A 24,034-nucleotide genomic window follows, 5' to 3' on the forward strand; every position below is an offset into this window, starting at 1 on the left:
ATTAAATAAAATATTTGATCACTTGCTGTATGTCTTTACAGTTTATGTAAGTTGAAAAATGAAATTAATAGTGCATTGTAAATCCTACAGTTCTTCTATGTGAAATTAATTCAATTAATGAATGATTTTAAAAACGGAATTTACAGTTTAAAATCAAGATATGAACCTCTCTTGAGTGATTATAAATTATGAGTTGATATTCACACGAAGCACTTGTTAGAGCACTGTAATGAACTGAGTGCTTTGTAAAAAGTCAGGAGGATTACTCACTCAGAATAAGAGAAGATCTGCTTATAAGTGTTGGAGTTGTGCTGTACGGCGACTTGGTGCCTGGAACATTCCGCAGCGTGCAGCCAAGGCTCGAACTCAGCACCAGCGACGTGTTCAGTGAAGATACCACGTTAATCTCCCTCGTTGACGTCCCTCGATGGGTACCATAGTTGAAGAAACCACGTAAATTCCACGTTGGAAGCGACGTTCAATGCAGCAGAATCTCACAGCACTTTGCCAAGATTTCCGTTGTTCTTTGAGGTAATGTCGGAACACGGAAAGTTCAATTGGCACTATAGAGCTCTCAAATATCACTAGAATTAATACTTTACACCAACACAGATTGTAATGCACAGTTCTATCCTCGTATTAATTTTACGGTGTTGAATTCGAATTCACTGTCCATGCTATGGAAAACAGTTTTTTATGTATACACAGTTTATGGAATTAAGATTTAACACTGTCACAGTTCATAATTGTTAGTAACTATGTCTGAGGTTCGACCGCAGAATCACAGTCCATAAACACTTGAAAAATGTTATTAACAACAGTCTCTACCAAAGTCTGAAATAACACTGTTCGCAGATTAAGGCAATTTTATGGCTGGATTTACAACACACGAGTCTGTACTACTTAACCCTTTTGCTCTCAGGCTATTTTCACCTTTCAAGCCCAAAACACTCAGGCCATTTTTCATGATTATGCATGTTAAAATGTAAAAAATTGCCGTATAAAGAAATCCCCAGTTACAAAATTGAAAAAAATTACAGTAGTACACTATTTAATGTCGTTTTAGGAAAAAAAATATCCCAAAATTGTTCATGGCATATTTTACTTCAAAATAAATTTTGAAATTTGAAAATATATTACAAAAAATAAAAATCTGTTTTTAAATACTAAAAAAGTAATATGTTCTTTAGTGATATTGTTGTTCAGTCATTCTGAAAATAAGAGCATTTAATTCTGTATAACATGATATAATTTTGTTTTTTGTATTCTTATTTAGTCATGAGTTATAGCACCTGACGTAAAGAACTGTACACGTACCTTCCGGAGTGAGCATTTGTGTTTTGGAAAACATTCTCCTATCATCAGTACCTGTAAAATCCGAATCACTTGTTCTTTATCTACAGCTTTTCCCACACCTGTGGGGTCGCGGGTGCGAACTGTGTTGCACATGTGGATTTGGCTGGTGGTTTATGGCCGGATGCCCTTGCTGACGCCAACCCTATATGGGGGGAAGTAATCACTATCGCGTGTTACCGTGGTAGTTTGTAGTGTAGTGTGTTGTCTGAATATGAAGAAGAAAGTGTTGGGACAAACACAAACACACAGGCCCCGGGTCAGAAGAATTAATCAATGGCGATTAAAATTCCCGACCTGGCCGCGAATCAAACCCGTCCCTCTGAACCGAATACCTCAACGCTGATCTTTCAGCCAATGAGTCGGACTGAAATACGAATCAATATCGGCTATAACGTCACCGTCATCGTCTAAAGCATCTAAATAACCCAAAAACATCGGAATTATTTAGTCTAGAACTTGGCCCAGCCATGTAAAAAAATTAGGCCTACTCGTGGCACGAAAATCTAATAACACGAAATGTTAAACTAAAATTCACTTGAGAATACTGATAAATGTAGAATATAAACAAAATATAATTAACAATAATCTATTATTAAAATGGAAACAATAAAACGAAGGAAAACACGCATTTTGAAGCTTAAATGAGACTGTACTGGCAAGCAGCACACTTCAACTCGTCATGCGGTGAACATACGCGGTTTGATAACTTCATTTGGTCCAAACAGGTGAGCTTAGTGTCTGTATCTCTCGAGAAAAGTGTAAACTAAATCCAAAAGCTACTATTAATGGGGGTCCATTAAGGTACTTATACAGCCGTCCGAACACAAAGCCGATAGATCGGCACGCTGAGTGTTTTAAGCAATACCACCCGAGCCGATAGATCGGCTCGCTGAGCGTATAAGGGTTAATATAGTCATAAAAAGTCCTTAATGCTCACTGAGTTTCTTGTAGTGGCGATCGAAAGATCGAGAAAGTGCACAAGAAAAATAGTCAATTCTAGCCCTGTTATTGGACGAATGTCGAGTGAAATAATGTCTCACACAGTTCACTATTGTATTATTGCAGGAGAAATACGTCTCAGATTGATTGAAATGGTCTCAAATTAGGATTTTAGTTCACCACACGCTATGACTTAGAATATTGTCACAGTTCAAAGATACGCTCAGAATTACGTAAAATGGTAAAGTTCACAATGTCGTTTATTGACAAATGAAATACCTGACACTTCAATTCACACTTCCTATAATAGCTTCACTCAGTTAACACCATTCTAAGTGTTATATCACGAGAATTTAGTCGGAGAAACTTTTAGAACATTTCCGTCGTAGCGCGCGGCAGAAACTTTACGTATGACGTTTTCGTACTATTTTCACAGCGTTCGAGTGTGACCACTACTATGTCCTCGCGAATCACGACGGAGCATACTGTCTTTCAGAAATGCAGAACACACTTACGGCACACCTGTTATACCCTTGGTTCACTGACCTATTTATACCGGTCTGCGAGCAGCGCTCGGAATCAGGTGATGAAGGGGACGATAATTCCTTCCAAACTTTAAATGATTATATCTCGAAAAGCAATGGACGGATTGACCTTGAATTTGCAGGGTTTCAGTTCCAGAACATTGGCTACAATTCAGCATTGGTCTCATTTTAATTGGTCCAGGCGTTAAAAAGTTCATAAAATAATTTTCAAGAGAATTCTATAGGGGAGGGAAGTAGTTACAGGCAGCGGTGACATTACTTGACTTGCTCGAGTTGCGCTCTCCCTCACGCAGTGCAGTGAGAACGAGAACCTTCTCTCACACAGGTGTTCATGCATCGGAACTTAACTGTACGCTCATAAAAATTTATAACACGTATGTGCCAGGGTCTATGCCTTCCTGGTACAGTAAGTTAGCATTAAGATTATGTAGAGTGAGAGTTGCTGCCTAATATCAGTTATGGATATATTTTGTGAAACCTTTAAGACATTGCAACATATGGTGTAATACTGTTGGAGTAACTGTCGAGTCATCGCTCTGTCATTGTATGCATTTAAAAGTATGAGATAATTTAGGGAGTTCCTACTTTGCCTCAGGCTATTTCAACACAATCTGTAATACACTGACTGACAGAGCAAATGCAACACCAAGAAGGATTGGTTCGAAAGGGATGAAAGTTGGGGAAAAAACAGAGACGGCACGGACGAATAATTGATGTTTATTTCAAACCGATATGCAGGTTACACAATGCGCACGGCATCGACTCAGTAGGATGTAGGACCACCGCGAGCGGCGATGCACGCAGAAACACGTCGAGGTACAGAGTCAATAAGAGTGCGGATGGTGTCCTGAGGGATGGTTCTCCATTCTCTGTCAACCATTTGCCACAGTTGGTCGTCCGTACGAGGCTGGGGCAGAGTTTGCAAACGGCGTCCAATGAGATCCCACACGTGTTCGATTGGTGAGAGATCCGGAGAGGACGCTGGCCACGGAAGCATCTGTACACCTCGTAGAGCCTGTTGGGAGATGCGAGCAGTGTGTGGGCGGGCATTATCCTGCTGAAACAGAGCATTGGGCAGCCCCTGAAGGTACGGGAGTGCCACCGGCCGCAGCACATGCTGCACGTAGCGGTGGGCATTTAATGTGCCTTGAATATGCACTAGAGGTGACGTGGAATCATACACAATAGCGCCCCAAACCATGATGCCGCGTTGTCTAGCGGTAGGGCGCTCCACAGTTACTGCCGGATTTGACCTTTCTCCACGCCGACGCCACACTCGTCTGCGGTGACTATCACTGACAGAACAGAAGCGTGACTCATAGGAGAACACGACGTTCCGCCATTCCCTCATCCAAGTCGCTCTAGCCCAGCACCATGCCAGGCGTGCACGTCTATGCTGTGGAGTCAATGGTAGTCTTCTGAGCGGACGCCGGGAGTGCAGGCCTCCTTCAACCAATCGACGGGAAATTGTTCTGGTCGATATTGGAACAGCCAGGGTGTCTTGCACATGCTGAAGAATGGCGGTTGACGTGGCGTGCGGGGCTGCCACCGCTTGGCGGCGGATGCGCCGATCCTCGTGTGCTGACGTCACTCGGGCTGCGCCTGGACCCCTCGCACGTGCCACATGTCCCTGCGCCAACCATCTTCGCCACAGGCGCTGCACCGTGGACACATCCCTATGGGTATCGGCTGCGATTTGACGAAACGACCAACCTGCCCTTCTCAGCCCGATCACCATACCCCTCGTAAAGTCGTCTGTCTGCTGAAAATGCCTCCGTTGACGGTGGCCTGGCATTCTTAGCTATACACGTGTCCTGTGGCACACGACAACACGTTCTACAATGACTGTCGGCTGAGAAATCACGGTACGAAGTGGGCCATTCACCAATGCCGTGTCCTATTTGTCGTTCGCTACGTGCGCAGCACAGCGGCGCATTTCACATCATGAGCATACCTCAGTGACGTCAGTCTACCCTGCAATTGGCATAAAGTTCTGACCACTCCTTCTTGGTGTTGCATTTGCTCTGTCAGTCAGTGTACAATGGAGCTGGGTGGGAGTGACATCATGGGCTGTTTTACAGAGATGACGTGGGTGTTGTACCATGTGACAACTAATGCCTATATATAGAGGAGGATCCTACAGCAGTCAGTCAGTTGAATGGAGAGGCTTGCTGTGGAGTGTTGTAGTTAGTTTGGAAGGACAGCCTCGAACGATGAAGTGTTGTAGTCAGACAGATGGAGCCTCGGTTGATGGATAGTCATTTGGAGAGTGAGGCCACAGTTGGTCAGTCAGTCAGTTGAAGACAGAACAGTGACACAGATATGTAGTCGTTAGTGACCAAATGGATTAAATGTTCGGAGTGTGTTTCATGTATCTGTTCGGTCAAGTTCTTGTGTCTGTTCGGTGACAGCCGAATACTGAGTCATCGTAATGCAAACTAATAGTTATCAGTGAATTACTTGTAAAGTTGATTGTGAAGTGTGGTTATATTTTCAAACCATGCTATATCTCTTTTGTGACACTAAAAGAATACTTCACCAAATTAGGTTTGAGATACCCACACCTGATACCAACTACAAGGAATATGCCATAATAACACTCAAAGTGTTCAAGGAACTGTTAAGAGAAACAGTGAGGGATAAATTTCTTGTACAGCTTGTAAATGTCCGGTCAAGAGGATTTCAAATTTAATGCCTAGAGTTTCTTTCAGTTGTGATTTCAGAGTGTTATATTATCTTTTAAATTATCGCAGAATGTCTCACCCATTAAAGGCAACATTTAAAGAATATATTTTATTTAGTATCAAATACAATAATTGTTTTATTTCAATGGTAGATCAGATAACCTCAAAATTTAGTTGGGAAACCAAACGACAAGGTCCTTTTCCCAGAACCTATATGTTATGAAGTCAAAGTAAGCTTATTACCTCACACCCTAGAGATATTCAAGATTCTCATTCTATTATCGTTACATTTATTTGTAGCTAGCGCCCATCAACAATTGTACGTGTAAGTCATCAGGTAAGTACTAAGTGAGACTACATAGTCCGATGATTGAGTATTTTATTTCATGAATATTTTAATTCTGTTTCATTTTAAATAGTGAGCAAGCACAAAGACTCCCCACCCTCATAAATAAATCGAAGAACAAAGAATCAATTGATTTATGAACAACTTAATGTATAACACTGAAACTGACACATACAAACATTTTTAAATGAATATACAACATTTTTTTTACAACATATCAATACATTTTATAAAATATCACTTATATGAGAACTTTTCTTGCATATTGTCATAATAAATGACTGTTAGCGTCCCGTTCTCTCCTTCTCATATGATTTACAACAATACAGCACTTATTTTTCCATGTACTGGAGTTCAGTGCACCAATATGACACTTGATTCACATGCAAATTCACAGAAGTCACAGTTATTTTGCCAGCTTCTTACAAAAATTAATCATCTTACTAATATCTCAACAAATCTCAAGTGACTGATGTTATAAGTACCAACAATATTCTCCTCCTGATCTTGTAAGGAATATGCACACTCCCCGATACAGTTCACAATCGTGAAATACCCCTGATACAAAAGAAAGAATTTAGACATATTTCTCACCTCGGCTTATGATAGAAATCGAACCCTGAGTAGCACCTTGTCACCCAAACTGAATTCGTCCAGTTTTGCCCTTATTAACTTACATATCTTAATAAATTACTTCTTACATCTACCTTACTACTACCATTAATCACTTTATTAACTATGACTACATCATTACTTAAAATATCTCACTTAATATTACTTTGTCACAATCACACTGTTCTCTTAAATCTTCTTTCACTACACAATTATTTATACTACAGGGTGCGGCAGAAATACCTGACGAATTTCAAACGTAAATAACTCTGCAACGCAACAAGCCATTTAAAGATTTATTGCACAGTTGAAATGAGTAGTGTTTGCCATTTTTGTCACATATGCACTACGTTTTGAAAATAATGTCATCCAAATGCCGACCATCCTGTTCAATGCACCTCTGAAGCCTCTCCCTGAAGTTCCGCATGACTTGTTTGAGCATGTCTTGTGGTTTTGTCTTGATTTCTTCACGGATGACAGCTTTTAGGTCATGTAGTGTTCGCGACTTACGTCGGAAGATGCGATCCTTCAAATATCCGCAGAGAAAGAAATCGCACAGGGCGAGGTCAGGGGAACAGGCTGGCCATGGAACGTCACCTTGTAAGGAGATGAGAAGTCCTGGAAACATTTCTCTGACGAGACCCATCGACGTCCTGGCTGTGTGTGCAGTGGCACCATCTTGTTGGAACCACACAGCAGATTCCGTAAGTCAGTGAGTGTCGGCCGCAGGAAGTTGCGTAACAGCTGTACGTAACAATTTAATGTTACAGTTCTGTCCTCCTCTTCAAAAAAGTAAGGGCCTACAATTCCGAAATCAGCGACAGCGCACCAAACAGTAACACGCTCGCTGTGGAGAGGTTGCTCATGGATCTGTTGAGGATTGGTTGCGGACCAGTACCGAAAATTTTGTTTATTAACGTACCCTGACAAATGAAAGAGCACTTTATCACTTGCCAGGACAATGGTGTCAGTTGCTACAGCTCCCAGGATAGTCCCACAACACGTTCTGCGGTTGTCCCAATCACGTTCACTGAGTTTATGAACACCCACCATTCTATACAGATGGAACTTCATGTCTGTGTGTAAAATCCTCCTTACAGTGCGACCTGAGAGTCCCAGAGCATGTGAATGCCTATGCACCAAACGTTGAGGAGATTGCGTAATGGCATGTCTCTCTGCACGGACGGTCTCTGGTGTTCGGATGCTACTGGCCTACCAGGTGGCTTTGTTTTAACACTCGAACCACTTTTTCTCAAACTGTTTACCCATAACAGAATGGTGCTCCTGCTCGGAACTTTCTCATGTCGATCTAAGCCAAAGTGTCTGCAAAACAAACGCTGTGTTGTGGTAACAGAGTCGGCATTTTTTAAATAAGTCTCAATCACGAAACCTCTGTGTTTACCACTCCACGCCATGCTGGCGACTGGCTGGCTGGCTGACTGACTAGCCCGGACGAGACGAGGAACGTGTTCTCAAAGGCCAAGACCGCGCGCGCCACGACAATAACACCCGTTTGAGAGCTGTGGCCAATAAGACCTTTAGTTCACTCCAATCTACTGTATGTGACATAAATTGCAAACCCTGCTCTTTTAAACTGCGCAACAAAACTGGGAATGGCTTGTTGCGTTGCTGAGTTATTTACGTCTGAAATTCATCAGGTATTTCTGCTGCACCCTGTACTTACCTGTTCAACTTCTACCTTTGGCCTGTCCACGTGACCTACTTCATCCGATCCCCTGAGTTTTTTTTGCTATTTGCTTTACGTCGGACCGACACAGATAGGTCTTATGGCGACGATGGGATAGGAGGATAGGAGAGGCCTAGCAATGGAAAGGAAGTGGCCGTGGCCTTAATTAATGTACAGCCCCAGCATTTGCCTGATGTGAAAATGGGAAACCACGGAAAACCACTTCAGGGCTGCCGACAGTGGGGTTCGAACACACTATCCCCCTGAAAGTTTGAAGTAATCTGGCTCGATGACGACTCCTGAATAACATTCATATTCAGCCTATCATTATCTCTCTGATAGCTCAAATTCTCACGCCTCCCATCTTCGGATGGTCTCAGGTAAATCTTCTGACCCCTGTCACCATTGAAATTTCTATTAGTCCTCTGATACTTGTCTGACATATTTCTCCCTCCCTCTACTGATCTATTTATACCAAACATACTGCGTTCTCTCTCGCGACCTTGTACATTTCCATCCCAAAACTTGTCAATGAACTTCTCTTTAAATTCTAATAAATTAGACATTTTATTCTGGTACACTAGAAACCATATTTTACTTCTACCAATAACAACATTCTACAAGATCTCCAACTCATATTGCCATTCAATAATATTATTCCTCAAATTACTTGCAAATCTTTTCTCAACTATTTTTACAAATTCCATAGGACTGAACTGTTTTCCAGAAAACTTAGGTAAATCTTGGTCCCTACTGAACAAACCACTCATTACTACCACTTCTCTTGCTGTCCGACCTCTAAAATCTTGCCGTAGCCCTCTCTCGCAATGCAAAACCTTTTCCTCCGCTACTCTCTCAGCATTCTCTTTCATTATTCACAATTCTTCCTGTAATTTTTCTCCTTTCTCTGTCGCCTCCTGTGACGTTTCCAGTTTGTTCCATAGTTCAGTGACATCCCCAAGTTTGCTTTCAATCTGTTCGATTTTACTATCATTTTCCCTTGTATCTTGCCCAACTGTATTATAAATCTTGTCCAATCTTTTCTCGACCAGCTCATGAATTTCTGCCCGATTACTAGAAATCTTATTACTTAAAGGTACGATATTGTTACTGTTCTCTGTACATGTTTCATGACTTGTTCGATCTGAGCATGAAGATTGCTCCGATTCAACTTCATTTCACCTCCAATTTCAACACAATCTTTACTAAACTTATTTTCTAATTTAGATGTTTGATCAGTTATCTCTAATATTTAGTGTCTATCTTACAATTTAATGATTCGCTTAAATGATCTATTTTGTTATTGATCACATTGACATTTTTGTTATTACTACAAATCATTTCTTCCATCTGTTTCTTACTATTTTCGCTACTGCTACTAATTAATTCTTTGATCTGTTTCTTATTATTTTCGTTAATACTACTAATCATTTGTTCCATTTGTTTTTTATTATTTTTGCTACTCTTTTCACCGAGCTCGGTCATTCTGACCACCAACAAATTTAAACATTTTTGATTCAGTGTGCTTCTCAAACTCTACACTTTTCTGACTTACTACAGAACCTTCCATCGTGTTCACCAGCTCCCTATTCTCAACCTCACCTTGGATCTCTGTAAAAAAATTAACCTCCTCGTTACGTGACTTGCTATTGTCTTCCTTGTCCATCTTTGGTTCTCTAGTAATAGTATGCGATCTCAAATTGATTTCTCTTTTCAAATCCCTTGACATACCACCAAAATACAAATATGTAACACAAAATTACACTCCTCACATTTACCGGTTTTAATTCCGTTGGCTTAGATGTGCATATTCTTCCCAAAATCAAGTTATGGTATGTTGTCATTCAGAACAAGTTCTGAGTTATTCGAGCCACACGTTGGGCGCCACTTTGTTACTAGGTTACAAATACATGTAATTACAGTCTAACCATAAATACTGTTACAAACTTTTGACACATACTGATCAACTGGTTTGACAGATAAAGAACTACAAGTGTGCACACGTTAACCTTGAACCATTGTTAACTTTACTGTGAAAGAGGAAGCATCTAGCTCCAGGTTTCAACACGGAATGGGGTGATTATGAAAATCATGTTGCAGTAATAGCATTACATAAAGTTGCAAAATCTTCAAGTGACATTTTCAAGATGCTGTAAAAGCTGAAAATCAATGTTTGTGTACCGGACCATTGAATGATTCACAGCAACCGGGACTGCAAAAGATCGTTCGAGGGAGGGTTGACCACGCAGTGTCAGGACTCCAGCAGCAAAAAAGGCAGTGGCAGCTCGTATTCGAAAGCACTGTTTTGGTGCCTATTATGAAGAACTTAAGTGGCACATTGTTTCAAAACCAACCATGGACTTTCCAGCAGGATTCTGCTCCAGCCCACAAGGCTAGGTCAACTCAAGGGTGGCTTCAGCGTTATGTCCCCGACTTCATTTCAACTGATGATTGGCCCAGTAGCAGTCCGGACCTGAACACTTTGGACTACCGACTGTGGTCAGTGCTTGACGGCATCGTCTGCAAGAAGAGACACCCCACCATTGGAAGTTTAAAGCATGGCGGATTTCCCTCTGGATATCCTCCGTTCCGCCATAGACGAGTGGACACAATGACTCACAGCCTGTATCAGTGCCAAAGGTGACCATTTTGAAAAGTGATTGGTGTAAAGAATGCCTGTAAGAACATACTAACAGCAAATTAAAATACTTCTCATAACATTTGCATTTTTCACTTTTTTTAAGTTGTAACAGTATTTATGGCTAGACTGGGTATATATGAATGAGAATCTTGAATATTCCTAGGGTGTAGGGTAATAAGCTTACTACCAGGCGAGATGGCCGTGTGCGTAGAGGCGCGCGGCTGTGAGCTTGCATCCGGGAGATAGTAGGTTCGAATCCCACTATTGGCAGCCCTGAAAATGGTTTTCCGTGGTTTCCCATTTTCACACCAGGCAAATGCTGGGGCTGTACCTTAATTAAGGCCACAGCCGCTTCCTTCCAACTCCTAGGCCTTTCCTATCCCATCGTCGCCATAAGACCTATCTGTGTCGGTGCGACGTAAAGCCCCTAGCAAAAAAAAAAAAAAAGAAAAAGCTTACTTTGACAGCATAACATATAGGTTTTGGCAAAAGGACCTTTTCATTTGGTTTCCCAACTAAAGTTTGAGGTTATCTGATCTACCATTGAAATAAAACAATTAACTGTATTTGATACCAAACAAAATATATTCTTTAAATTTACACTTTAATGGGTGAGACTTTCTGCGATAATTTAAAAGATAATATAAAACTCAGAAATCACAACTGAAAGAAACTCTAGGCATTAAATTTGAAATCCTCTTGACCATACATTTACAAGCTGTACAAGAAATTTTTCCCTCACTGTTTTCCTTAACAGTACCTTGAACACGTTGAGTGTTATTATGACGTATTCCTTTGAGTTAATATCAGGAGTAGGTATCTCAAACCTAATTTGGTGAAGTATCCTTTTAGTTTCTATTTTTTGCTAATTGGTTTACATGTAATAAATATCATTTTTGGTCCGTATTGATGATATTTGATTGGAATAATAACAGTAAGTTATTTGTTAAATAGACCACCTAATCAATACAAAGTTTTCTTTTTTACTAGGGGCTTTACGTCGCACCGACACAGATAGGTCTTCGACGATGGGATAGGAAAGGCCCAGGAGTTGGAAGGAAGCGGCCGTGGTCTTAATTAAGGTACAGCCCCAGCATTTGCCTGGTGTGAAAATGGGAAACCACGGAAAACCATCTTCAGGGCTGCCGATAGTGGGATTCGAACCTACTATCTCCCGGATGCAAGCTCACAGCCGCGCGCCTCTACGCACACGGCCATCTCGCCTGGTAGTAAGCTTATTACCCTACACCCTAGGAATATTCAAGATTCTCATTCATATATACCCAGTCTAGCCATAAATACTGTTACAACTTAAAAAAAGTGAAAAATGCAAATGTTATGAGAAGTATTTTAATTTGCTGTTAGTTCTTACAGGCATTCTTTACACCAATCACTTTTCAAAATGGTCACCTTTGGCACTGATACAGGCTGTGAGTCATTGTGTCCACTCGTCTATGGTGGAACGGAGGATATCCAGAGGGAAATCCGCCATGCTTTAAACTTCCAATGGTGGGGTGTCTCTTCTTGCAGACGATGCCGTCAAGCACTGACCACAGTCGGTAGTCCAAAGTGTTCAGGTCCGGACTGTTACTGGGCCAATCTTCAGTTGAAATGAAGTCGGGGACATAACGCTGAAGCCACCCTTGAGTTGACCTAGCCTTGTGGGCTGGAGCAGAATCCTGCTGGAAAGTCCAGGGTTGGTTTTGAAACAATGTGCCACTTAAGTTCTTCATAAGAGAGAATAAAAGTCGAAGGTTGGTCGAGAGATCCGTCTTTTATCTTCCTGATTATGATTAATTTCGGATATCTCGACCAACGTTCGAGTATTTTTCTCTCTTCTTTATTTTGAATATATACGATTTTTCGCCATCGATTAATTGTAACCGCCGGACAGTCAACTTTATTTTTATAGCAATCTTACTACCTGTTGTATAACAGTCTGATGTTTTATCCATTGTACTTATTATAGCAGCCTTCTAATGTTAATTTTGTTAATACTCCCACCATTGTAATTCATCACGTTTTATATTTTTAAACCATCATTTTTATTTTTAATGTTATTTTACTTCAAATCTCTTCAAGATTTTAAAAATTCATTTCATCATTATATGTTAATTAGATGCTTATTTTCAATCTATGGTTAAGACAATGGCTGATGATGCCTTCATACAAAGCGAAACATGTACCACTATTAGTTAACAGATCTATGTAAATCATCCAAGACTAGACTTTGTATTGATTAGGTGGTCTACTTAACAAATAACTTACTGTTATTATTCCAATTAATTGGTTTACGTCGCACCAACACAGATAGGTCTTATGGCGACAATCCTTTTAGTTTCACAAACGAGATATAGCATGGTTTGAAAATATATCCACACTTCACAATCAACTTTACAAGTAATTCACTAATAACTGTTAGTCTGCATTACGACGGCTCAGTATTCGGCTGTCACCGAACTGACACAAGAACTCGACCGAACACATACACGTAACACACTCCGAACATACAATCCATTCGGTCACTGACGACTACATATCCATGTTACTGTTTCTTCTCCATCTCACTGACTCACTGACCAACTATGGCCTCACTCTCCGTAAGACCACCATCTCACTATTCGCCATCCATCTCACAACAACACTTCATCATTCGAGGCTGTCCTTCCAACTACTGAATCACCGCTATAGGATACTCCTCCATATACAGACATGAGTTGTCACATGGTATAACACCCATGTCAGAGTTACATCAGTCCATGAAGTCACACCCACCCAGCTCCAAAGTATTACAGATTGTGTTGAAATAGCCTCAGGCAAAATAGGAACTCCCTAAATTATTTGATATTACTAAATGCATACAATGACAGGGTGATGACTCAACAGTCACTGTAGCAGTATTGCACCATATGTTATAACACCTTAAAGTTCCACAAAATATATCCATATCTGATATTAGGCAGCGGATCTCACTCTACATTATTTTAATGCTAAAAACAAAAAAACCCGCCCACATGCACACACACACAAAATAAATTAAATACAATGAAGCAAGCAATAGTTAATTAATACATAACAAAATCCGATTATAGAATTGAATCTAATAATAATAACAGTTACAACAACAACAATAATAATAATATAGAGGAATGTTAGTAACGGGATTTGAACCATTACAATACTAAGACATTAGAGGTAACTGATCAAACATCTAAATTAGAAAATAAGTTAAATAAAGAGTGTGTTGAAATTGGAGGTAAATGAAATTGAATCGGAGCAATCTTCATACTCAGATCGAACAAATCAAGGAAACATGTACAGAGAACAGTAACGAAGAGGATAATTGGTTTGTACATGCTTTCCTTTTCCTCAATCCCAATATTCTAAGAATATTCAGAGAAAAGGAAAATATTAAATTATGCCAGCATCAAACAGTACTTTACGTGTAACCCTAAATATATTACAACAACTGAGATAAATGAAGCCGATGACAGCCTGTGTCAGTATGTAGAACAGTGCTATAAAACTTTCAAACTTAAATATTACACAAACTCCAACAAGAAAAGTCTCCCTTAAACCTTGAAAACTGAACTTAAAAAAAAAAAAAATAATAAAAAAAAATATATATTAGTGCAAAAAAAATTATGAAGGGAAACAGAAAAATGTGGCCTACAGTTACAGATCTTCTTGGAAAATCTATTAACATTCAAGAGATCTTTGAACTGAAAGTTGGAAATACTGTATTACTTATACTTCTAAATGGGAGAGATGTGATACTTTTAATCTGTATTATAAGAAAGTGGTGCAGTGCGCAGTGGAAAATTTCTCGCCTCAAAAAGAAATTATTATAAATGCAAAATTGCTAGGAGTGGACCAATTTTTAAAAGTGGGGATAGATCAGACCCAGGAAATTACAGACCAGTGTGTATCTTGTCTTCCTTTTCAAAATTACGAGTCAGTAGTAAAAGTAAGATTGATGGATTACATAAAATCGTGTAACATTTTCGTTAAAAATCAACATGGCTTTCTTCCACATTGCAGCACTGAATTAGCTATGTTCAACATAGTGACTCTAGTATAAAATTCTCTCAATAACAATTAAATTGCAGCAGATCTTTTCATTGACCTAGCGAAAGCATTTGAGCATCTGCTCAGCACATCAGTGGTCCGACATTTACTTAATAGCAAGAAAACAATATTTGAATGTTTGAATGATACAAGCAGATTAGAATCAACAAACATATGTAGTGCTCCTCATGGGTCAGTGCTAGGACCAATAATCTTTTTGATATTAAAAATGCAGGAAAAGTGACATTATGTGGTAAATTACTGTTATTTGCAAAAAATAATGTTTGCTTTTTGCAAAGATGATACTGAAGAACAAATAATGGATAAACAGATTTAGATTCTCTCCTACAATGGATCACTAAAAATAGTCTTTTAAATACTGTCAAAGGGGATGATATCGGACGGTTTTGAGGTTATTTTCGCCGTAACTCACGAAGGGGATCATAAATTGTATTGTTTACCATCCTAATAATGAGGAATATATCCAATTAATACAATATCCTATAAACAAAAAATATATGCCAACACGTTTTCCTGAGAAAACAAAAAAGAGTGTCCGAATTCACCCTGTACATCGGGGTGATTTCAGATGCAAATGCTTTTCAAACCACTGTCTGAAGTTTCAAAGTGTATTACGTGATTTCGGACACAAATAGTCCTTTATTTTAATTCCTCATTCTTTTCGCTTTAGTGTTGTGATATTTAAAGTGTTCTGAGGGTGTCCAAAACATGACTAGCTGGTTAAAATCATTGCAATGTTAAATTTAATGTGTTACTGATAGATATTTATTTTCTGACTAGGTAAATTTCAAATTTTCCAGTCTAAATTGAAATATTAATAGTTATAAACTGCACAAAAACCCTACTGAAAGATCTCGATAATTTTTCTTAAAAATGATACAAATCTTAATGCAAAAATGTCGATACAATGAACATATAGCTGCCACGGCCTATAAATCTAAAATAAGTTTTCTCTGAAAATAAGCATTCCTCTCTTCTCAACTTGGGCTGGAAGTATTTTTGAAATTTTTTCTTTAGCCATTGTATCCTCATCAGGGATGTTAGGAAACACAAACACTTTTCTGTTGCTTTTATGTGGGTGCAAGTATTGGACATCCACATCCCTTGAACGAATATTTCAGGCCAGGCCAAAACACTGCCTCGTATGCTCTTTGCTCCTCAAACTTGTATTTATAATCTGCAACAAGGAAAGCCTCTTCTTGCAACACCAGAACGTCATTGCCTTCATTGTGTGGTTCATCACATTAGTCCTCATTGTTCCTGCCAGCGCTTTCATCTCGGCGGAAGGCATGGCCAAAAATCGACTTCCCAGGAAGAACATTTTATTTGCGGCGGCAGGAAGTAGTAGGTTGTGTTGGAGCATGGCCGGAGGGTGACTGAGCTTCCTTAAGTATTTCCTTCTTCCTCATTTAGCACTAGTCGTCTTCCCAATTTTTGGAAGTACTTTCTGCACTTTATTTTGTAGGGAGGACCAAGGCATACCATTCAAATCAAATGCCTTCCTCTAAGACAACTTGCCACTTTTAATATCACATACGACTTTTTCTAAGGACCTTGGTTCGTAATTACACCTTGAAGCAGCTTCTTTCTGTATCTGATAATTTCTAGGCATTGTCTGAAATCACCCAGACTGCTTTCAATTTTCAGTAAAATGTGCGTAAAACACTATTTTTCACTAAATCATAGCGAAATTTCATGGCAATCATTTATAAACACTTCAGTCAGTTGATATCAGTAAGAACCATAGTTATAATGCATCCATTCTGGTCGCGACAAACAAAAGTTTCCACTTAATGATAATGCATGAACTTTCAACAATGCCAGTGCACACGGGAAATTTTCCGAAGTATGAAGTCGACTTGTAAAAAACGGTGTGGAATGCAGGAAACATAACTTCAAGATCGAATTCAAACCTGCGCGGAAATGCTAAGCAGCGGTGGCTCCTTGCTACGCAACAAAATAGGCAAAGCTACCATTCTGTCCAAAACCACCTCTGGGTCCGAAATCGCCCCATTTGACGGTACTTCTAAAACTAAATGTTTTTTCCCTAAGCCATTTTAAGTAAACACAGTAAAAATTAAGACATAAATTGTGGAAAGAGTCAGTCCTTTTACCTACTTAGGTCTTACTCTGAACACAAGTTTATGCTGGAAACAACATATTCCTCATATAGAATGTAAGATCACTGCTGTTACAAGAGTGTTGAAAAGATTACAGGACATAGGACTCACTACACAACAGCTTAAAAGCATTCATTTCTCACTTATTCATTTGCATCTAATTTACTTGAATGTAATTTGGGTTTCATGCGATAGAGAAGACATAAATTAAATACTTTAAAAAAGGACCATAAGATTAATTTAAAAAATGTAACTTTTTGAAACGCTCCATTGAGATGTACACGAACACAAACATTTTACCTGTCAGAATGCACGTGAAGATAATAAAGCACTCCACTTGTACACATTTTAAAATGTTATGATCTCCTTAAATACAGAAATTAAGATACAGGAAAGACATTAATAACTATTAAACTAGGTCAGTAGTTCAGATATACCCTGGCCATGCATCTTCTTCAAGGTATGGGATAAAAATTACAGCATATTCTGCTGCAGCATCATATAACAAATTGTCCACTAAGTTAAGGCATATTAAATTTTTTTCACTATTTAAGAAGTCTGTTTTTAGATATTTATTACAAAAATATATAAATTATTATTGCCACATTTAAATGTAATTGTTAATTATCTCCAGTGTACTGCCACTACTATTGTAATCAATGTATATTCATCATCATCATTTCCTTTTATCCAGCTAATAATAATTATTGTTTATTTTATCCAGCTGTAGCCGGGTAGGGGCAAATATGGTTCCTCTCCACTTTCTTCGGTCTTTCCACCACTCCTCCAACACTGTGTCCCAGTCCAGGTTTCTTTCTCTAATACTGTGTTGGATTGTGTATTTCCATCTCAATCGTTGTCGTCCATGGCCTCTCCTTCCTTGCATTTGCATTTCCATCACCTGTTTTGGCATTCCTTCATCACTCATTCGCTTTATGTGCCCAAACCATTTAGTTGGCTCTTCTCTATTCTGTCATTCATTTTTTCCACTCCAATTTCTTCCCAGATTTTCTCACTCCTTATTTTGTCTCTTCTACACTTCTGTATAATACTCCTCAAGAACTTCTTTCGGCTGCCTTTTTTTTTTTTTTTTTTTTTGCCTTTCATCCTTCTTTGTCATTATCCAAGTTTATGCTCCGTAAGATGTTATGGGTATGTAATACATCTTGTACATAGTTTCCTTTGCTTCCATTGGCACATCTTTGTCCCATAACATGTTTCTTACATTATGATAGAAACAGTTTCCAGCTTGAACCCTCTTACTAATTTCAGCATTCAGTCGAGTATTCTCCATTAATTCACTCCCCAGGTATTTGAACGTCTCCACTACTTCAGGGGCTTGTTTGCAAGTCTGATCTGACCTTTCCCTACTTTCTCCCCTCTAGTCATAACAAGAGTTTTACTCTTTTCTACACTTTTTTTCAATCCACATTCATCGATCTTCCCATTCACCAAATCCAATTGTCCTTGAACCTTCATGTCGTCTTCTCCCCAAATCACAACATCATCTGCAAATAACATCATGTTCATTTCACCTCCTCCATATGTTCCTTTTGCTGTTCTCATTATGTCATCCATTACTATTGTAAAGAGGATTGGTGATAGAACACTTCCCTGTCTCAACCCACTAGTGATTTTGAACCAACTTGTCCTGCCAACTTATGTTTGCATGCAACTACAACATTCCTTGTACACTGCCATGATCATTTTTATTAATCCCTGTCCAATTCCTTTTTGCACCAGACTGTCCCAAACTTTAGTCCTGAGGACACTGTCATATGCCTTTTTAATGTCAATGAATGTCATCACCATATCATTCCCATACTCCCAATGCTTTTCCATTAGTTGTCTCATAACGAAAATGGGTTCTTTTGTTGACCATCCACTTCTGAAACCAAACTGATTTTCCCGTATCTGATTTTCAACCCTCAACCTTATCCTACTTTCCAGTATCCTCTCCATTAAGAGTAATTCCCCTGTAGTTCTTCAATACTTTCTTATCGCCTTTCTTGAAAATTGGGATTATTATTCCTTTTTGCCAATCCTCATTCCATTCACCTTCAACATTCCCCATCTCCGTCCTGGGTACCAAGGGTATTATTTCCCTTTGAAATTCTTCTTGTATGCTTTTCTCCTTCAACTTCCATACTTTAATTCTTTTCTCCCAGACAATCCTGAGAACTCGATATGTCCACTGCAGGCCTACAGCTCCTGCAGCCCTTATCATCTCCACTGAAATTTCATCTATTCCAGTAGTTCTTCCATTCTTCATCTTTCTTACTGCCATTTCAATTTCATTCATTGTAATTTCTTTATTCTAGGGGAAAAAGATCTTTCTAGGTCGACGCCCCGAACAAATAGCATTGAAAAAAAAATTCTTTATCCATTTCTTCATCAACTAATTGCCTTTCCTGGTCATCCATTGAATGACTGTCATTAGTTCTCATGTTCAGCAACTTCTGAAAATACTCTTTCCATCTGTTTCTTATTTCTTCTGGCTTTGTTAATATCATACTGCCTTCATCCTTCACAAATCTGGTGTTTACATTATCTCTTTTTTTGTTTCTTAAAATACCATACAGTAATTTCTTGCTGCCCTGCATATCATCTCTCAATTTCTGTGTGAATAAGGCCCAGCTTTTCCTCTTTTTTTTTTCCTCCACTACTTTCTTAGTCAAATTCTTTGCCTCCATATATTTTCTTCTACTTTCTTCAGTCTTAGATGTTTTCCATGCTTTCCATGCCATTTCTTTTCCTTAACTTTAATCTTTACCCTATCATTCCACCTGTGTGTCTCTTTGTCTTTCACATTTCCTGATGTTCTACCACATACCTTTTCTGCACATCCAACCAGTGCTTCCTTAAATCTATTCCATTCACCTTCAACATTCCCCATCTCCGTCCTGGGTACCAAGGGTATTATTTCCCTTTGAAATTCTTCTTGTATGCTTTTCTCCTTCAACTTCCATACTTTAATTCTTTTCTCTCTTCTTAATGGGGGTTTTTCAATCTTTCCGACTTTCAATTTTCCTACTACAACTCTATGATCTCCACCAAAGGCTTCTTCAGGCATGGCTGTAACATCTAAAAGGTTCTTCCGGTGTTCTTTCCCTATGATTATATACTCAATCATGGTCTTTGTTCGTCTGTCTCCCCAACCATACCTTGTAATCTTCAGACTGTTCTTCTTAAACTAGGTGTTCCAACAATCATTTTGTTCCTCATGCAAAAGTCCACCAACGACTTGCCTTCTGGATTTACATGTATAATAATGTTACATTATTAAACCATTTTACCATTAATTGGAAAGCCATAACTGTAAAGGGCAATTCCTCCCTCGAGTTAATAGCTCATTGGGACAATAGTCAGAATAAATTAAATTAAATTAAATTAAAAAACAAATACAAAACAGAAATGTCCCTCAAAAGTGAGGTAATAAACAGACCTGAATTCTTGGTGAAATCTGTCAAAATTTATTCTCCAATACACATTTTCATCTCCAGGATCTCCACCAAGACCTTGTTCAATGTTTACAAGAACTTTCAAATTTATTTCCGGAGGAAGATATAAATCACGTTCCTTCACTGTCAAGACTGGAACTCCAGGTTCCTCGGTAGGTGATGGGCATCTCATTAGAAACTGTTTGGTGATGAGCAAGTGGAATTTATCACGCACAGTCACAATTGACATTTTATCTTGTCCTGAAACAAAAGATATGGATACACAAGTGTGGAAAAAAAAAAAAAAATACCCCAACAGTGAAATGCAATGAACTGGTAGGAAGCACATTTTACACTGGTTTTATAACAATACTGGACACATGATGTGAAAGCAGAAAGAGAGGATTCCTAAGAAAGTCTTTGAGAAAATGATCGCTGAGAAGAAAGCAAGAGGATTACCTCAAATGAGATGGGAAGACTCTGTAGTGGAAAGTATCAAGTATCTTCTCTCACTGCTGCAGAAGCTACTTCCTCTTCCCTTTTCTCCATCCCATGACCCTGTTCCACCTGTCTTTTCCTTTCCACTACACTACATTTCCCTTTCCTACCTTTTCCCTTCCTCCTACTTCCACACATCTCAGCAACAGTTGCCTGTTCCTCATCTTCCCTCGGTTGTTCTACCTGCCTACCTACTTCAACCTAATTCCTGGATAACACTCTACCCTGGTTCTCTTTCCTCCACACACTTTCCCCACATGTCTAACGATGGAATCCCCCATGACCAGAGCCTCAACCCTACCAACCACATTTGTAAAGACTGTTGGTTACAAGGATAATGTCCAGACAGGGGAGGTGAGTAATACTAAAGAAGTATTAAAATATACCTATGATAACAATGACATTTACAGTAAGATACAACAGTTGAAAACTAGAAAAGCAGCTGGAATTGATAAGATTTCTGGGGATATACTTAAGGCAATGGGTTGGGATATAGTACCATATCCAAAATACTTATTTGATTATTGTTTGGTTGAAGAAACTATACCAAATGAATGGAGAGTTGCTATAGTAGCCCCTGTGTATAAAGGAAAGGGTGATAGACATAAAGCTGAAAATTACAGGCTAGTCAGTTTGACATGCATTGTATGTAAGGTTTGGGAAAGCATTCTTTCTGATTAAATTAGACATGTTTGCGAAATTAATAACTGGTTTGACAGAAGGCAGTTTGGGTTTAGGAAAGGTTATTCCACTGAAGCTCAGCTTGTAGGATTTCAGCAAGATATAGCAGATATCCTCGATTCAAGAGGCCAAATGGACTGTATTGCGATTGACCTAAGGCAAAAATCTAAGGCAAAAATGAGTGCTATTGGATTAGAAAAAAGGAGTGACTGAATGGGTTGCTATATTTCTAGAAAATATAACTCAGAGAATTAGAGTAGGCAATGCTTTATCTGACCCTGTAATAATTAAGAGGGGAATTCCTCAAGGCAGTATTATAGGACCTTTATGTTTTCTTATATATATCAACGATATGTGTAAAGAAGTGGAATCAGAGATAAGGCTGTTTGCAGATGATGTTATTCTGTACAGAGTAATAAATAAGTTACAAGATTGTGAGCGGCTGCAGGGTGACCTCGATAGTGTTGTGAGATGGACAGTGGGTAATGGTATGATGATAAACGGGGTTAAAAGTCAGGTTGTAAGTTTCACAAATAGGAAAAGTCCTCTCAGTTTTAATTACTGTGTTGATGGGGTGAAAATTCCTTTTGGGGATCATTGTAAGTACCTAGGTGTTAATATAAGAAAATACCTTCATTGGGGTAATCACATAAATATGATTGTTAATAAAGGGTACAGATCTCTGCACATGGTTATGAGGGTATTTAGGGGTTGTAGTAAGGATGTAAAGGAGGGGGCATATAAGTCTCTGGTAAGACCCCAACTAGAGTATGGTTCCAGTGTATGGGACCCTCACCAGGATTACGTGATTCAAGAACTGGAAAAAATTCAAGGGAAAGCAGCTTGATTTGTTCTGGGTGATTTCCGTCAAAAGAGTAGCATTACAAAAATGTTGCAAAGTTTGGTGGGTGAAGACTTGGGAGAAAGGAGACGAGCTGCTCGATTAAGTGGTATGTTCCGAGCTGTCAGTGGAGAGATGGCATGGGAGGACATCAGTATACGAATAAGTTTGAGTGGTGTCTTTAAAAGTAGGAAAGATCACAATATGAAGATAAAGTTGGAATTCAAGAGGACAAATTGGGGCAAATATTCTTTTATAGGAAGGGGAGTTAGGGATTGGAATAACTTACCAAGCGAGATGTTCAATAAATTTCCAATTTCTTTGTGATCATTTAAGAAAAAGCAGGAAAACAACAGATAGGGAATCTACCACCTGGGCGACTGCCCTAAATGCAGGTCAGTAGTGAATGACTGAGCAACAGGAGTGCCCAGCAGCAAAATGATCGAAGAAGAATGGTAGAAAGATAGAATACAGTGGAGGGTTTTGGAATATTACCCTATCCAGTGAGTATCTGGAAATGGGAATGGATTTAGAAAAGAAGATTAAAACCATATTATGTAATGTTCTCAACCTGTCAAGACAAATTATAACTTTGTTGGCTGCTAGCCAGTACTGCAAACACAGCCAAAGACACATAGAAGATAGCTGGAACAGAGCGTGCTTTTAACTGTTACAGCTCAAAAAATCTACACCAACGGTGTCATGAAAGTAAGAATAATCATGCGACTTGGATGACTTTTTCCTAGAGCATATTACTCCCCACAGTCTCATATGTAAGGCCTGAGCAAGGACCCAATAATGTGAAAATATTAATCCTTCATCAGTTGACAACAAGGAGCACAGTCCCACGAGATCTTATGAGCCGTGACTGCTTGACAATGCAGTTGTAGTACAGTAGGCAATGTTGCTTGGGAATGGAATGTGTATTCACAAGTAGGCTGTACTGTATATGACACTTACATATGGGATGGCTGAATACCTGGAGGTACTGAAATGCATCCAATTGACTGCTGTCCATAAAACAAGAACATCAAGCTTTTACCACAGAACAGCAGAGATGTATATTGTTTATGAACAAACTGAGCTTCACCTTCTGCAGTGATTCCTGGCATGTTTATATGTCCAGCTAATAACATGAAAGGGGGACATTATGGAGGTGGTAGTGTCTTCGTCTGAGATTATAACATGATGGATTCATGTACACTTGATCAAATACAAAATTTTGCATGGTTAAAGTGCCTTTCATATCAACATGAATTATTACAAATATATGAGCTGAAATACATCCAGAACACTCTGATATCAAAATTTGTGATACTGCTGGTAAAAACTGCAGCAACGTACAGAGATTTATTTTCATCGCAAATAGTACAGAGGTTTTTATGCATAAAATTTTGCATGATAATATAGCAGTTCCAATCATATATCTTCAACCGGGTATAGTTACAATAAAATGTTTCTGAACGAGTGAAAACATGAAATGCTATTGAATGAATGGTAGGTATATTATGAAGCCCGGTTACTTTACCAGTAAATAGCATTTCTCGATCAGTGC

At 38.9% G+C, this 24,034-nt stretch overlaps 1 protein-coding gene across 1 annotated transcript in view; it reads right to left on the reverse strand.

The window, feature by feature from the left end:
- Window positions 1-24,034, reverse strand: part of Polr3C (RNA polymerase III subunit C) — a 201,321-nt gene that overhangs the window by 122,871 nt on the left and 54,416 nt on the right. Inside the window, exon 4 of the mRNA XM_067144179.1 lies at window positions 20,465-20,720. Coding sequence (XP_067000280.1) covers window positions 20,465-20,720 — 256 coding nt within the window. The remainder of the gene's footprint in view (window positions 1-20,464; window positions 20,721-24,034) is intronic.

Source organism: Anabrus simplex, chromosome 3 (genome assembly GCF_040414725.1).
Source record: "Anabrus simplex isolate iqAnaSimp1 chromosome 3, ASM4041472v1, whole genome shotgun sequence".
Taxonomy (NCBI): domain Eukaryota; kingdom Metazoa; phylum Arthropoda; class Insecta; order Orthoptera; family Tettigoniidae; genus Anabrus; species Anabrus simplex.